This window comes from Belonocnema kinseyi, chromosome 4 (genome assembly GCF_010883055.1).
Source record: "Belonocnema kinseyi isolate 2016_QV_RU_SX_M_011 chromosome 4, B_treatae_v1, whole genome shotgun sequence".
NCBI classification, from domain to species: domain Eukaryota; kingdom Metazoa; phylum Arthropoda; class Insecta; order Hymenoptera; family Cynipidae; genus Belonocnema; species Belonocnema kinseyi.
The window spans coordinates 41,308,420-41,324,326 of NC_046660.1; the positions used below are offsets into that span (position 1 = coordinate 41,308,420).

A 15,907-nucleotide genomic window follows, 5' to 3' on the forward strand; every position below is an offset into this window, starting at 1 on the left:
GGTTTTAAAAATTATATTTAACAAAAAAAAACAAAAAAAAGAATTTTGAACTAAAATTATAAATTTTCAACCGAAGGAGTAAAGTTTTTAGACAGTAGTTCACCTGAAAAGAAACAATTTTCAACAAAAAATGTTATAGTTTATATTTTAACACACAAAAAATTTGATTAAAAATAAAAAGCATTTGGATATAACCAACAAAAACGAATTTTTAACAAAATTCATGAATCCTTAACAAAGACAGATTAATTTTCAACAAAATTGTTAAATTTGATACCAAATTATCGAATTTTCTCCAAAACAGTGAACTTTCAAGAAAAATGTTAATTTTTTAACTGAAAATATTAATTTTCAAACAGATAGTTGCATTTTTAATCAAAAAATTTCATTTCTGCAGATAAGGATGGATTTTTAAACCAAAATATGAATGTTCAACAAAATAGTTAAATTCCTAACCAAAAAAATTGTCAGTCTAGAAAAAAAAATTTTAATCAAATTGTTGAATTTTCATGCTAAAAAGACGAATTTTCAATCAAGAACTGTGACCCAAAGTATCCACCAAAATTATTGATTTTTCAACAAAGCAATTCAATTTTGAATAAATTAATAGAATTGTTAACCAAATTTTGATTTTAAATTTTGAATATTTCGAATGATTTCACAGGACTTTTAAGGTCTTATAATATTTTTAAAGATTGCACAGGATTATATAAATTTTCCCAGGATTTTAACGATTTGAAGAGACTGTATAACATTTTTAGTGGATTTCAAAGAATTTATTCATGTCCAGAGAGATATTTTGTAGGATTTCAAAGGATTTTAACTATTTTAGGGAATTTTAAAACAGTCCTAGAAATCTGTAATTGATTTTTAATAATTTGAAGGGATTTCAAAGCGATTGCAATATTTTAGAATAAAGAATTTTACCAGATTTTCAAGAAATATCGCCATATCTCATATAATTTCATGGGATTCAATTATATTTTAATGGATTTTAAAAAATTTATTCCAAGAAAGTGAGGTATTTCGTAGGATTTCAAATATTTGAAGAGTTATGAAATTAGTTTTTGGAATTCACCCCGAATTCTTATTAATTTATCCTGAATTCATTAAAATTCTTTAGCATTTTTTTAATTAATTTGATAGAATCATCAAAGAATTTGAAATAATTTAATAATATATATTTTAATTCCTTGGCATTTTCAAGAACTTTTAATATATTTCGATTAATTTCAAAGAATTTTTCACAAGAAGTGAGGTATTTCATAAGCTTGCAAAGATTTCAAGAGATTTTCATATAATTTTTGCAATCATTTAGAATTCGCCCAGACTTTGTATAAAGTTATCCTGAATTCTTTTAATTTATTTTCAATTATTTGAAATTGACTCAATTCTACTGAATTCAATGAAATTTTAAACAGTTTTTGTTTAATTGATCTTGAAGCCTTTAAAACTCATCTTAAATCATTCGACATTTCATCAAATTGTTTGAATTCTCTGTCATTTTTCTAAACTCATTTCAACGAATTTCTTCACATTTTTTAATTGTTTTTAATTCATTTGATTGCTTTTTATTTTGACCTTGATTTTCTATGAATTTCATCGAATTTTTTTTATTTTCCTCAAATTCCTATAAGTTAAATCAAATTTGACTGAAATTAATTGAATTTTTTCGATTTTTAAAATTATTTCCAATTCATTTCAATTCTTTTTTAGTTATAAATGACTAGGGTTTCAAAGATTTTAAGAGATTTCAAAATATTTTTTGGAATTCGCCCTGAATTCTTATTAATTAACCCTAAATTTTTTTAATTAATTGGAATTCTTCTCTAAATTTACTTAATTCTATGGATTTAAAATAAATTTTAACAGTTTTTATTTAATTGATCCGGAAGTATTTACCCCTGCCCTTAATTGTTAGGTATTTTTTAAATTCTTTTGAATTTACTTGAATTTTCATAAGCTCATTTCAAATTTTCTAAATTCAACTATGTTTTTTCATGTAATTCATTTCAATTTTGTTTAAATCACATTGAATTTGTATGAATTTGATCGAATTCTTGTTTATCTTAAATTCCTCTAAATTCATTATAATTTTACGGAAATTAATGGATTTTTACATTCTCATCCTAATGAGAAGGTATTGGTTTTATGTAAAATTTCACTTTGTCAGTTTTCATCAAATCACCACGTTTTGAGACCCCTTTAGTCAGAAAAAATGATTTTTTACGAAGGTGTATGTCTGTCTGTCTGTCTGGCACGATAACTTTCGAAAGATTGATCAAATTGGATTCAGATTTGGCACACTTTTTTAAGGCCTAAAAAGAAAGAACGAGTTCTTAAATCAGCTAATTTGGATAAAAATTCAAAAAAGTGAGCGCATTTTCAAACTATTTCAGACCATTTTTTTTCAAGATTTAAAAATTCTATGTACGGCTATTCATAGTACTCGGAAACTCGAATAACACAGGCCGACAAAATCCAAAAAATCAAACTAAAATGAACATTTTAAGCCAAAAAAGGCAAAGATATAAAAAAAGCATCAAGCGAGAAAAAACGTTGATTTTTGAAAGCCTATAAGCGGCGAGAATATCATAAACACTTTTTGAATTTTGTCGAAAAGTTCAAAATTCAAATTTTTGTCGTACAAAAAATAATGCAAACTAAACAATTCCATTTTGCGGTTAAACTATTCAAGATACGAAAAAAATGAATTAACTAAAATTGCGCGCCCTGAAAAGATCTACAAATTTGTCATTAATCACTTTTTGAATGTACGCGTAGTTTCTGTTTTAAGTCGTAAAAAAAGCATTAAAAATAAAAAAATTAAAGTTTTGGAAAAACGACACAAGTTATGAAAAAATTAAATAGGCAAAACTTGCTTTTCAAAAATATACCGAAAACTCATTCAAATTTGACATGAATAATTTTTGATAGGACACGTAGTTTTTGTTTTAATCGTAAAAAATAAGATTAAAAATAAAAATATTAAAATTTTTCGAAAAACGACACAAGGTAAGAAATCAAATTAAGAGACTAAATTTTTTCACTCCCAAAAAGATCTATAAATTTGTTATTAATAATTTTTAGTTAGGACTAGTAGATTTTCTTTCAATCCTAAAAAATAAGATTGAACAATAAAAAAATAATTTTTGGAAAAACGGCACACGAGACGAGCAAAATTAAAAGAGTTTAATCAAAAAAATATCTGCAAGTTTGTTATAAACTCTGGTTATATAAATATATTAAAAGTAAAAAAATAAACATTTTGTAAAAAGGACACAAGATACAATAACATTTTATTTTACATTTTTCGCCTAAATTACATCTACATTGAATATAAACAAATTAAACGTATGGAAAAGCAACACAAGTTGCAGTAAAATATTAAATAATAATTTTTATTTTAATAGAATGCGCATTTTTTAATGATAAAAATAAGACAATAAAAATACTTTTGTTTCAATACTGATGCATATTATGAATGGTAATAATATAAATCTATTTAAAAGATTTATATTTTTTAGGGTGGCTAAGAACAAATTTAATGCAAAATAAGAAATAAATATTAAAGTAATAATCTAAACTAAGATTTGTACTTTATTTTGCAATATTTGAATAAACAGCCCCAGGCCAAGGTACAGAAATAAATATAATATACATTTGATATAATAGAGTTGAAGATAATGTAGATAAGTTTGAGTTTTCGGCGTAATCAAGTGCGAAGCATAAGATACGTTATGAGAATGTGTTCGTTGAAGCCGAAGGAGCTTTAACAAAAGAGAATTGACAATCACCAATGACAGTTTTTGATGATTTGACCTTTGATTTAAAAGGCTTGCGCACAAATGTGGTCGCGCGCCCTGAATGCTAGGCCAAAAAATACCCTATGAGCGTGGCAAAAAGTACCCTTTGGTCCCTATATTTTATCCCATAAGGACTGTAATGCCTGCAAGAACAATCTACTCAAAGTTGAATTTTCTTATGGTGTATACTGTGGAAGTCGATTATTTTGTAAAAAATTTTTTTCTAAATTAATTCTAAATACACTATTTGCTTGTAAATGAGTTAAATAACGACGATTCGTAGGCCCCAAGTTAAATTTTAATTTCTGCTCCACGTACGTGCAAAAATATACCGTGGAGGGTAACTAGTTACCCGGGCGTGCAAACAAGGGTTAATCTAATGTTTTAATCAACTTTCTAATCCTTGCTTCACTGATTTGTTTTAGAAACACCGTCATTTATGAAACCGATGGAAAACAAAGAAATAATGGCTGGAGGTTCCATTGTACTTGACTGCCGAGCTAGTGGTTCTCCGCGACCAAAAATATTGTGGCGCAAAAGTGGGAGTCCACTGCAAGCCACTGAACGTCATTTCTTTACTGCTGAGGATCAGTTGCTGATTATCGTGAATACAGTAGCAAGCGATGCTGGAGACTACGAATGTGAGATAAGCAATTCTCTGGGAAGTGTGGTTGGAGCTTCTCATCTCACAATAAACCCTGGTATTTACTTTATTCATATATTAAATCTATAAATTAATTAAGTTTCTTTACTTTGACGTCTTGTAACTCTTCAAGGTCGCGTCTTAAACGGGAAATGAACGGGAATTTAATTTAAAAACCGGGAATTTCAGGGTGGCCACTGGACCGGCAATAGAAAATTTGTCTTCTGATTTGAAGGTTCAATAACTTAGATAAACTTTTATTTATTTTTTGTGTAAAAAATCTTTATTTGTTGAAAATGCGTATTTTTCGTTATAAAATTATTTTCTTATGTTGTGTCAATTTCATTATTTTTTGATTAAAATATAAACTATGAAACTTTTTCGTTGGTAACTGATTATGTGTGAGCTAGAAAATAATTTATATTCAACCGCTGATATAACCTGAACAATTAACATATTTTAAAAAATCATGGATTCTTAAATTTTCTTAAATTCTTTGAAATTCTCATAAATTCTGTCATATTCTCGGTTATATGACCTGAACCTAAGACCTTTTTTTGTAAATAAAATATCAAGCTGAAATTTTGAAAAATGCATTAGAGTAAAATAAAGTACGTTTAGGTAGTGCATTTTGGTAGGAACTTCACTGAAAATTATTTCATCTTTTTTCTGAACCTCGACATTTTTTTTGAACGTTCGAACTTTTTTTATACATAAAATATCGGTCTCATACTTTGAAAAATGCAAGAGCCGAAAGAAAACTACGTTAAAGTACAAAGCTTAATAATAAAAGATGTAAAACAAATTTTCAACTATCAATTCCATCGGCATTAGCCTGTAACGTTGTACACGAAAATACGAACCCTCTAAGAGCTTCGTCTAGTAGCCGCCAGGGTTCGCATTTTCGTGTACAACGTTACCGGCTGATGCCGTTGGAATTGATTGTTGAAATATATTTTTTTACATCTTTTATTATTAAGCTTTGTACTTTAACGTGGTTTTCTTTCGGCTCTTGCATTTCTCAAAGTTTGAGACCGATATTTTATATATAAAAAAAGTTCGAACGTTAAAAAAATGTCGAGGTTCAGAAAAAAGATGATATAATTTTCAGTAGAGTTTCTACCAAAATGCAGTACCTAAACGTACTTTATTGTACTCTAATACATTTCCCAGAGTTTCAGCTCGATATTTTTTTTACAAAAAAAGTTCTTAGGTTCAAAAAAACATTCAGTGAACTGATAAAGTGAGCTCGGCAATATAGGTATTTTGCTGTGTCACATGCCCTTAAGGGCATGTGATACTTACAGTTTCCCAGGCTTTTTTTCCACAAAAATTAAAATTTTTAAAACTGAATTCGGAGATTCTGTAAAATATCATAACGGACGTTTCCGGACTCCTTTTTGAGGGATGATAACAAAAAAAATTATTGTGCTAAATAAAAATTTTATGCATATGTATTATTTTGAGGTTACATCGTTTTTCATCTTTGCCTTTCCGATAATCTGGAAATTATTTATTAGATAAAGTTTTTTAATTGCCTGCAAAAAGGGTTAGTTCCGGGAGATTAGTTACTATGTTTATTTGCAAGTCCAAAGTTTTCGGCCAAAAATATTGTGTACTTTGGAAGTAACGCACAGGAGAATTGTAACATACATAACCTCCAAATGTACACACGTTGTTAGCAATATCAAAAAATTTTTTTGAAAAAAAACCACAAATAAAGTGTGCGAGGACGTCCGTTAGCATGTTCGCTATCATTTCCCAAATTTTTAAGAGAAAATATTGATTATTCTAGAAAAAAAGCCGTCGGAACCTAAAACTGGTAAAATCGATACTAATTCCTAAGCGCTATGCAAATTAATCAGATTTTGCTGAATTAAAACTTTTTTGAATTAAACCAAAAAAAAGTGTGTGGGGACGTCCGTTAGCATGGTCGCTATCATGTTCCAAATTTTTAAGACAAAATATTGATTATTAAAGAAAAGAAGCCGTCGGAACCTAAAACTGGTAAAATCGACAATTTTCTAAGTATCACATGCCCTTAAATAAAACAAGAATCTAATGTTCAAATTTGGTCTTTGGATTCTTGTTTTATTTAACAGGATTTTACATGAACACATTTTATTATTTCAGCGCCAAGTTCAATGGTAAATGAAGACATGCTCGGCCTGATAATTATTACGGTGGTGTGTTGCGCGGTAGGCACGTCTATCGTATGGGTTGTCATAATCTATCAGACAAGACAGCGCCTAAATGCTTCTCATAATGCGACTAGACAATCGCTATCGACAGCTGCACCCGTTATGCTGGAAACACAGACTCACCTGGATTTGGACACAAGTTCTCAACACAGCAAGGACAGTGGTACTGGCGACAGTACGAATCCCAGCAGTGATCAACTGCAGTTATGTTTGCCTGGTAATATTTCAATCTGTATATTATATTTTACGGGGTGGCCCTAGGTCTGGGAAATCAGGAGAAAATTAGGAAAAAATTAGGGTTTTTGAAACAAAAAAATGGGATAAAGTAGGAAAAGAAATATTACATCGGGAGAAGATTTGCCGTATATCGTCAGGGTGGCCACTAACCCGGGAGAAGCAGCATAAAGTCGGGAGAGAAATATTACACCTGGAGATTTCCCGTACTTCATATTTTGCGCATTTTGTAATTCTTGAAAATTCCCAACTAGATATTATATAATTTTTAAAGAGTTTAGAATAGTCAAACTTTAAAGGTTTACAATATTTCTCGCATAAATTAAAATTCTGTAATTTGTAATGGTGAAAATAGCCATGACGGTTGATTTGACAAAATTACATCTTTTAGTAAAAAAAAGTCTATCCAGTCCCTTTAAATGTCACTTGATACTACATATGATACTTATTAATAATATATTTTTAGAATAGTTTTTGGATGTTTGGAATTTTAAATTTCAATATATTGTTGTTTCAAATCTAAACAAATAAGTGATTTCAAGTTGAAAAATGTTTTATATTCGAAAATTTCTAGAATGAATGATAATTCTAAAGGAAGATTTGAAATTAAAAATTTTTTTAATTAAGTTTAAAATAAAAAACGATGAAAATTAATCTATCTGAAATTGATGCATCAGTAAAAGGACACTTTCGGTAATTGCAAGTGGTTACAATTTTAAATTTCTGAATTTTTATTAACAACACTAAATTTTTAATTTTGTTCTTTTTCAGGTTTTAATTTTCAATTAAAATTGAATTGGTTAAATTTTGGAAAGTATTATTAGCAACTTAAAAAGTATTTATTTTTAACCGATTTTAATTTACTTCCAATAATTGAAATTTTAAAGTGTTATAGTATAAAAAAGTTCTAATAACACAATTTTTGCTGCCTAAAATTTTTTTCAGTTTTAAATAAATTTCTCATTCCTTTAAGTTTTAACATTTGGAAGTATACATTTTTCAATTTTTAACATTTCCCGTTTAAAATTACAATATATTCCGAAAAGTTTTTATTTGAAATAATTCAATTAATTTTTCATTTTAGAAAACGTTTTCTAATTAGTTTTAATGTGAACATTTTTATTTTATTATGGCATGACAATTTAAAATTCTAGAATATCAGAAGCTTGGCATTTGAAAGATTAAATTTAGTTTTCAATATTAAAATTGTCAAATTTTAATCCCTTTGAATTCAAATTTAAAGATCTTCAATCTTCAATTATTTATTTTGAACACTTTTAAGTGTAAAGAATACAACTTCAACTACTCTTAATTTTAAACTATCCAATTTTCAAAATTTGAATCTTAAATATACAATTTTTAACGTTTTTACATTGTCATATTTTTTAATTTTTGATCTAAGATAATTTTAATTTCGTGATTCTCCAAATCAAATTAAAATTGTTTAATTTTTGCGCTTCAACTTAGAAATTATACAATTCAACTCCTTTTTCTAATTAAATTGTCCAAAATCGTTGGCATATTTGCTAAAGTTTCAAGAGCTTGCAATTTAAAATTATTCATTATTAACTATTATTTCAAAAATATTTAAAACCTTATATTAAAAAATTATTTTAATAATGGATTTTTAAATTTGCATATTTTCATGTACTTTCCTTTATTAAAAACAATTAATTAATTAAAATTTTTGTTATAAACCGGGAGAAATCACGAATATGCACCCGAAGAAAGTCGGGAGACGGAAATTTAAACAAAAATGGCCACCCTGATTATTATTCGTGCATTTTGTAATTCTTGAAAGTTCCCAACTAGAAAATATATACTTTTCAAGGTGTTTAGGATAATTAAACTTTAAAGGTTCCCAATATTTCTCGCAGTATTTAAAATTCTGCAATTTGGAATGGTGAAAATGACAGTGACTTTTGCTTTGACAGAATCACATTTTTGTGGTAAAAAAATCTATCCAGTCGTTTTAAATGTCACTTGATACTACATGATATGATAATTATTAATAATTTATATTTATCGTCTTTGAAATAAAAAAGTAAAAAAGTTTAATCTTTGAACAATATAGTTTTGTGTTCTTTGTCTTAAATTTTAATTTTCAATTTAAGATTTTAAAATTTTCTGATTTTTAGTTAAAGACTTAAAGAAATAACAGGGTTGCCGTTGAACCGGGAAATGACCGGGAATTTTACAACATTTCAGAAAAAAAAATCTGTCCAAGTTCGATTTCAACAGTTTTTGAAATAATTAGTTAAATTGATACATTTTTTTTCAATTATGATATCATTCAGTTTACAATGCTTGATTCACAAATCTTACTTAAAAAATTCTTCATTTTAGATTTTTATTTTTAAACGTATATTTTTAATTTAAAGAATTTTAAAGTGCAGTCTTGAAGACTTACAGAATTTAAAATTAAAAGCGTTTTAAGTCTGAAATTTTTTGATAAACAGTATTATTTTATTATCAACTGTAAATATAAATAAATGAATAAATAGTTTCTTAAATGGATCTGTACTTTTAAATATTAAGAACTAAACAATAATTTATTTGATAAAACGATTCTAAATTCGTTCAAAGTTTAAGAATTTCTAGATTCTTACTGTTTCAATTTGAAAGTTTTAGTCATTAAAAAATGTAAAGGTGTGATTGAAACTTTATAAACAGTTTTCAATTAAAAAATAACTTAATAATAATGTATTCGTAATTAATGGCTTTTATTAAATTAAAAATATTGTTTCAGTCTAAATGATTCCCTTCGTTACCCATTTAATTTGAAAATTTCTAATTAAGAAAAATAATTATTACTTAATATTTAGCAATATTTGACTGTTAATTTAATACGAGTAAATTTAATCCAAATATTTAAAAGTAAACAATTTGAAACTTAATTGTTTGATATAAAAAACGTTGAATTGTTAAAATTTCAAAAAGCTTTTAAACTTTAAACTTAAAAAAATTGATTGCTCTATTTAAAAAATGTTTAATTTGTAAGCGATTTTTTTGAATTTTTATGTATAAATAATAATTGAACACTTATTATTTGTAGAAAAAATTGAGTAATTTTAAGAGATATTTAGAAGTTTTGAAACGATTCAAAATTAATTAAAAACTTAATATGATTTCAATTCATTTAAACGAATAAAATCTTTCCGACAATTTTTATAAAATCCTGCAATTTTTTTATACAATCCTTCAAATCTTCTAGGTTTTTTTTTTGGCAATGAACAAATCTACAAAATTTCGGTACGAATAGTCAAATTTTGTCGATACAGACACTTCATTTAAATTATTTGAAATCTTTTTAAAAGTTCCAAATTAATTTTAAATCTTGTTAAAAGTTCTAAATTAATTTGGAATCTTTTTAAATGTTCTAAATTAATTTCAAATCTTTTTAAAACTTCTAAATATCTCTTAAAATTACGCTAATTTTTTCTACCAATTATAAGTTTTCAATTGTTAATTATAAATCCAAATTTGAAGGGCATTCTTTATAATGCACAGGATTTTCTAGAAGTTGTAGGACAAATTTAATTAATTTTAAAAGTTATGTAGGAGTTCTAGCAAAAATTTCAAAAATGATTTTAAATTTGAAAAAATTTAAAACAGCTTCTAGAATTTTCAAAATTTTGAAATAAAATTTTGAAGCTTTCCAAGGATATTTAAACTATTGAAAAAGAAAATAATTTAATTTCTAATTTAAGAGGTGTTCGATTAACATTTGTTCAGTTTTTAAATATTTATTGTTTCTAGCTTAAAATTCCTTAAAATTATATATTTTAAAAAAATTTTAAAGTTCATTGATTGTTTTTTTTTTTTGTAATTTAGATCATTGAAAATGATCACGTTGATTTATGTTTTTTTTATATTGAAAAATGTTACTACCTTCAATTTTATACGAGTAAATTATTGAGCATTTGAATGCAAAATTTTTTAATTACAAACTTTTAAATTTCAATTTTAAAAGTTCAAAATTTAACAGTTCCACTTTGAGTGCTTTCATTTTCAGCTCAGTTATTATTACCTCAAGTGGAAAATTGTTTAGCTTTAGTGTTCCATTGATTTAATTTCGTTGACCGTGAAAAATGTTTGCGAACCGGGAAAGGACCGGGTATTTATTTCGTCGATTAAAACGGCCACCCTGTGTGTCCCCTGAGAATAATAAATTGGAAATTTATATTAAAATTTTTCAATTTATTCATAAAAAATGTGATATTCAAAATGTTAAAAAATTAGAATTTTGATCTTTAAATATTAATGACAAGTGAAGATGAAAAATTAGTCAAGGAATTCTGAAAATGAAATTTTGCGGCCATCCTCATTTCAACTTTGTTCCATTAATCATGGATATATTGTATAAACTTTGCTTTTTACAGCGGAAATAGTCACCTGTTCAATTAATAATGAAGAAGACGCTGAAGCAGCTAATGGGGAAAATCCTCTTTTGCGATATACAAACCATGAGCGACACATAAATGAACACGATTATGCTAACTAAAGCAGAAATGTGAGTAATGATTATAAGAATTTACAGTTCTGAAAATCATCCAGAAAAGCACAGTATTTATGAATTTTTTTTATATTAAAAAACAAAACAAAAAAACATTCGTATGCCCTTCGATTTAACGAAAAGAAAATTGACAGATTTTTCTCAAAAATCTATTTTCGAAGTCATAGAGAATTAAATATGCGAATGCAGAACATCTGACTTGTATGAAATATTATTTGATAATTATATTTCGGAGCTCAATGTGCCTAAAAAAAAGTGCTTTTTTTATGAGCTTATATACATGCAATATGTATTTATAAGAAAACAGAAGGATAATGACTTACAATTCAAGGAAGTGGCAAATACTCATTCGAAAAATTCAAATTATAGGTTGATCAATTAAATCCTAAATTTTTTTTTTAATCTTTTATCTCGTCACAGCTGAAAATATTGAACTGAATTGAAAATATTTGCATCTTACAACCATCATTAGTTTATTACTGATGTTTGAAAAATATTTACTGAATGAATATTGAGTGTGAAGCTATAATGAGTACATAATTCTGGAAAATCAAGTTACATTGTCCAATTGTAAATAGTAAAATAGAATAAGAAAGTAGAGATTTACCAGTGTCTTATAGTGAAACCTGCCAGAATATGGTTTAACATAATAAACCAAACTTTTGTGATAGTTATTTATTATAAAATTACATTTTACTTCAATATACAATACATTGCAACTTGTTTACACTTGTAAAATAGCTACTCCCTCTCAAGGATAAATATTAAATAACAAATTAAGATAATGCGAGCAATTTTTAATAATTCGTTTTTCGAACCAACTGCTGGTGGTTTTTTTTTCTTGTGCCTTTTCCAGTGAATGGAAAAAAATAATTGCCTTCGCAAATAAATTTTAAACTAAATTTTATATATTTTCTAGAACAATGCAGTAACAAATGATTATATTAAATAATGATATATATAGCGCTTTGTTTTAAAACCGCCCTTCTACCGACTTTTCAGTTGCTTGTTTTTTTTCTCTTTTTTAATAACAATCAACTGAATTTAATGCAATAATTAAAATATATTGCTTATTGTGGGTGAGTTTAGTCACCTAGTTTTAATTATATGTATGAATAATTGAATGTCTTGTTGCGTAAACAATTTCCCTTAGTATTATGTATTTACTAAGTTCATATAGAATTTAGACATTGAATGCGTTATTTGTTGAATCGTAGATTAATTTTAATTGATAGATTAATTAATTGATCTTTAGCATTGTGTAATCATCATCTTGATAGTCACATCATCTTTTAAATTACATGTTTTTTCTGTAAAATATACATAATTATAATGAAATCTCTTTTTTATCTGCATACAAAGAAGTTAGTATTGAGAAGCGTATTATTCGCTTGAAATTGTGCTTCTCGGCAAATGATACGCACATGTGAAAAGATTCGACTAGGCTGATTTTTAATTTTTAATTAGCTTTGCAATATTGAATCTTTTATACTGTACTAGTTGAGGCAATACTTTTTATTATTGTACTGGTTAGGGGCCATCCATAAATTACGTAACAACATTTTTTTTATCCGAAAAATATTCATCAAAAACATAATTTTTTACAATTTTGTTTATTACTAGTACATCTTCAATTATTTAATAATAATTATGGATTTTGCTAAATTTTTTGACAATCTAACGATGACCTAAAATAATCTAAACATTTTAAAGAACTGCGATCATAATAAATGTTTTAAAAAAAGGTAATATGAAACGAGATTATACAACTTTTTCAAATATTTGATCAAAATCTAATCTACTGAAATTGAAATTCATTCGAATATTTAAAAATACTGTAAATCTCTAAATTATTGTGAATAAATTCTTTGAAATTTCTTTAAAACCTTGAAAACATGGAATTCTGCTTGATTTTTTTAAGCCTAGAAAACCTGGAAATCTCCTTGAATTTCTGACGAAAATCTTGAATTGATTTTTTTTTGTTGCTTTTAAAACAGTTTTCGAGGGGTTTACCACCCGGTTTTTGTGTATACACCAGATTTCAAAAGTTTACAAAATAAGTCTAAAGATTTCAAAATATTTCAAAGCTTTTATAATATTTAAAAGGATTTTGTACATTTCAAAAAGATTTCACGGATTTCAAAGACTTAAACAGGATTCAAGGATTAGAAAAAGACATGTAGACAAGATGTCAATGATTTCACTAAAATTTTAATATTCTAATGATTTTAAATGAATGCAGAATATTTCAGAAAGATTTTACAAACATTTATAAGGATTTCAGAAAATACAACATTTCACAAATATTTTAAAACATTTTACAAAAATTTCAAAGATTTCGCCAAAATTTAAAAAGATTTCAAATATTCTAATGATTTTAAATGAATACTAAAGATTTCACAAATAGTGTAAAGATTTCAGAAAGTTTTAAAGATTTTAAACGATTAACAATTTGCTTAGAAGATTTCAAAAGATTTCACAAAGATTTCGAACATTTGACATATATTTCAAAACATTTCACAAAGATTTCATAAAAATTTCAAAAATATTTCAAAAACTGTACAGTACACCAGATTTCAAAGATTTCATAACATTTTAAACCTTGTAGACGATTTCAAATTTATTTAGAAGATTTCAAAAGATTTCAAACATTTCACAAAGATTTTAAAACTTTCCGAACATCAAAATTTCATATAGATAACATCTATATGATAACATTTCATGATAACATCTTCATCTCATCAGTCGCTTGATTTAGTCCGTGGCTATGATGATAAACTGGGTTCAACCGAATAAAAGTTTGAAAAAAAAAATATATATATGTATATATATATAAAATATTTTAAGGGTGTTCAATCATTTCAAAATTTTTAGAAATATTTCACAAGATTTAAAATATTTAAATGATTTCAAACGAATACAAAATATTTTTAAAAAAATTCGAAAAATCCATAAGAATTGCAAAAGATTTCAAGAATTTTAATGATTTGAAAAAGGGTTCAATGCGCCAAAATACAAAAAAATTCCCAAGATTTGAAAAAAGATAATATTTTTTTTAGAACATTTCAAAATATTTCACAAAAGTTTCAAATATTCCATTGATTTCAAACGAATACAAAAGATGTAGGAAGAATTTTAGTATTTCAAAGAATTGCTAAGAATTTCACAAAATTTCCAGAATTTAAAAAGGTTCAAAAGATATAAAAAATTTGAGAACATTTCTAAGACTTTAAACAATTTCAAAAGGTTTCCAGAAAATTGAGAAGATTTCATTTATTTCAAATGAACACAAAAGTTTGCACAAAACTTGAAAAAGACCTTGAATTTTATTCCTAGAAATCGCTGGACACCCTGTCTTGAAATCCCGTAAAATCGCATAAAATCTTGTTATATTCCTTGAAATCCCTGAAAAAATGTATTTGATTAATTAAAATACCTTTCTAAGAGCCTTTAAAATATTTCAAAATTACTGAAATCCTAAAAAATCCTTGAAATATTTGGAAATCTGAAATCCCTTGGAATCTTAAAAAATATCCTAGTCTTTAAATTTCTTGAAAATTTTTCAAATTTATTCAAATCTTTAGAAATGCCTTAAAATATTTTTAAATTTGCAAATCCCATAAAATCCTTTGAAATTTTTTCAAATTCTTGAAATCTACTAAAATTCCTTGGAGTATTTGAAAATATTTAAATCTTGTAAAATTTCATAAAATCTGATATTTCTTGAAATATTTGAAGTACTGTAAAATTAATTAAAATACCTTTTAAAAAGCTTGTAAAAATCCTTTAAAATTACTTAAATCTGTTTAATTTCCATGAAATCCCTATAAATTTGTCCAAATAAATAATTTAATAGGATCTCAAAGGATTTAAAACATTTTAAAAAAGATTCTAAGGAATTTTTAATAGATTTCAATAAATTGACGGTCTTCCAAAGGATTTAAGAGATTTTTTTAATTTTCAAAAGGAATTTTCAAGAGCTGTAAAAAATTTCCTTTTTTAAGAAATAAAAAAATTTTCAAGGAATTTTTCAAAGATTTAATTGATTTCAAGGATAAATCTCATTTTCTGCGTCTTTTAAAGGCGAAGAATTTATTAAAATCTTTGGAAATATTTCGAAATATTAAAAAATATCTTCAAGTCCTGTGAAAATCTCTTGAAATTTTTTAAAGCTCCTGAGAATTCTTAAAAATATTTTTAAATACCCTAAAATCTTTAAAATCATTTGAATTATTTTCAAATTCTTGAAATCTACCTAAATTCCTTAGAATAGTCGAAAATATCTTTAAATGTTTCAAATCCCTCAGTACTTTCGAATATATTTTTTGCAATTTCATTAAAATATTACAAATACCGGAAATTTTAGCTGAACGCGATAAACTTAAAAAAAGTAGATGATTTTGCGGGTAGAAGTACTTGAAAAAATTGTATAATTTTGAATGATTTTGGATACCCCCAGCTCTTATGTAATTTATGGATGGCTACGCATAACCGATAATGTAATAAA

General features: G+C 25.9%; 1 protein-coding gene across 1 annotated transcript in view; it reads left to right on the forward strand.

The window, feature by feature from the left end:
- Nucleotides 1-12,042, forward strand: part of LOC117171895 (leucine-rich repeats and immunoglobulin-like domains protein 3) — a 42,694-nt gene extending 30,652 nt beyond the window's left edge. The window contains exons 12-14 of the mRNA XM_033359543.1: nt 4,232-4,507; nt 6,583-6,867; nt 11,267-12,042. Coding sequence (XP_033215434.1) covers nt 4,232-4,507; nt 6,583-6,867; nt 11,267-11,388 — 683 coding nt within the window. The 3' untranslated portion in view covers nt 11,389-12,042. The remainder of the gene's footprint in view (nt 1-4,231; nt 4,508-6,582; nt 6,868-11,266) is intronic.
- Nucleotides 12,043-15,907: the final 3,865 nt, after the last annotated feature.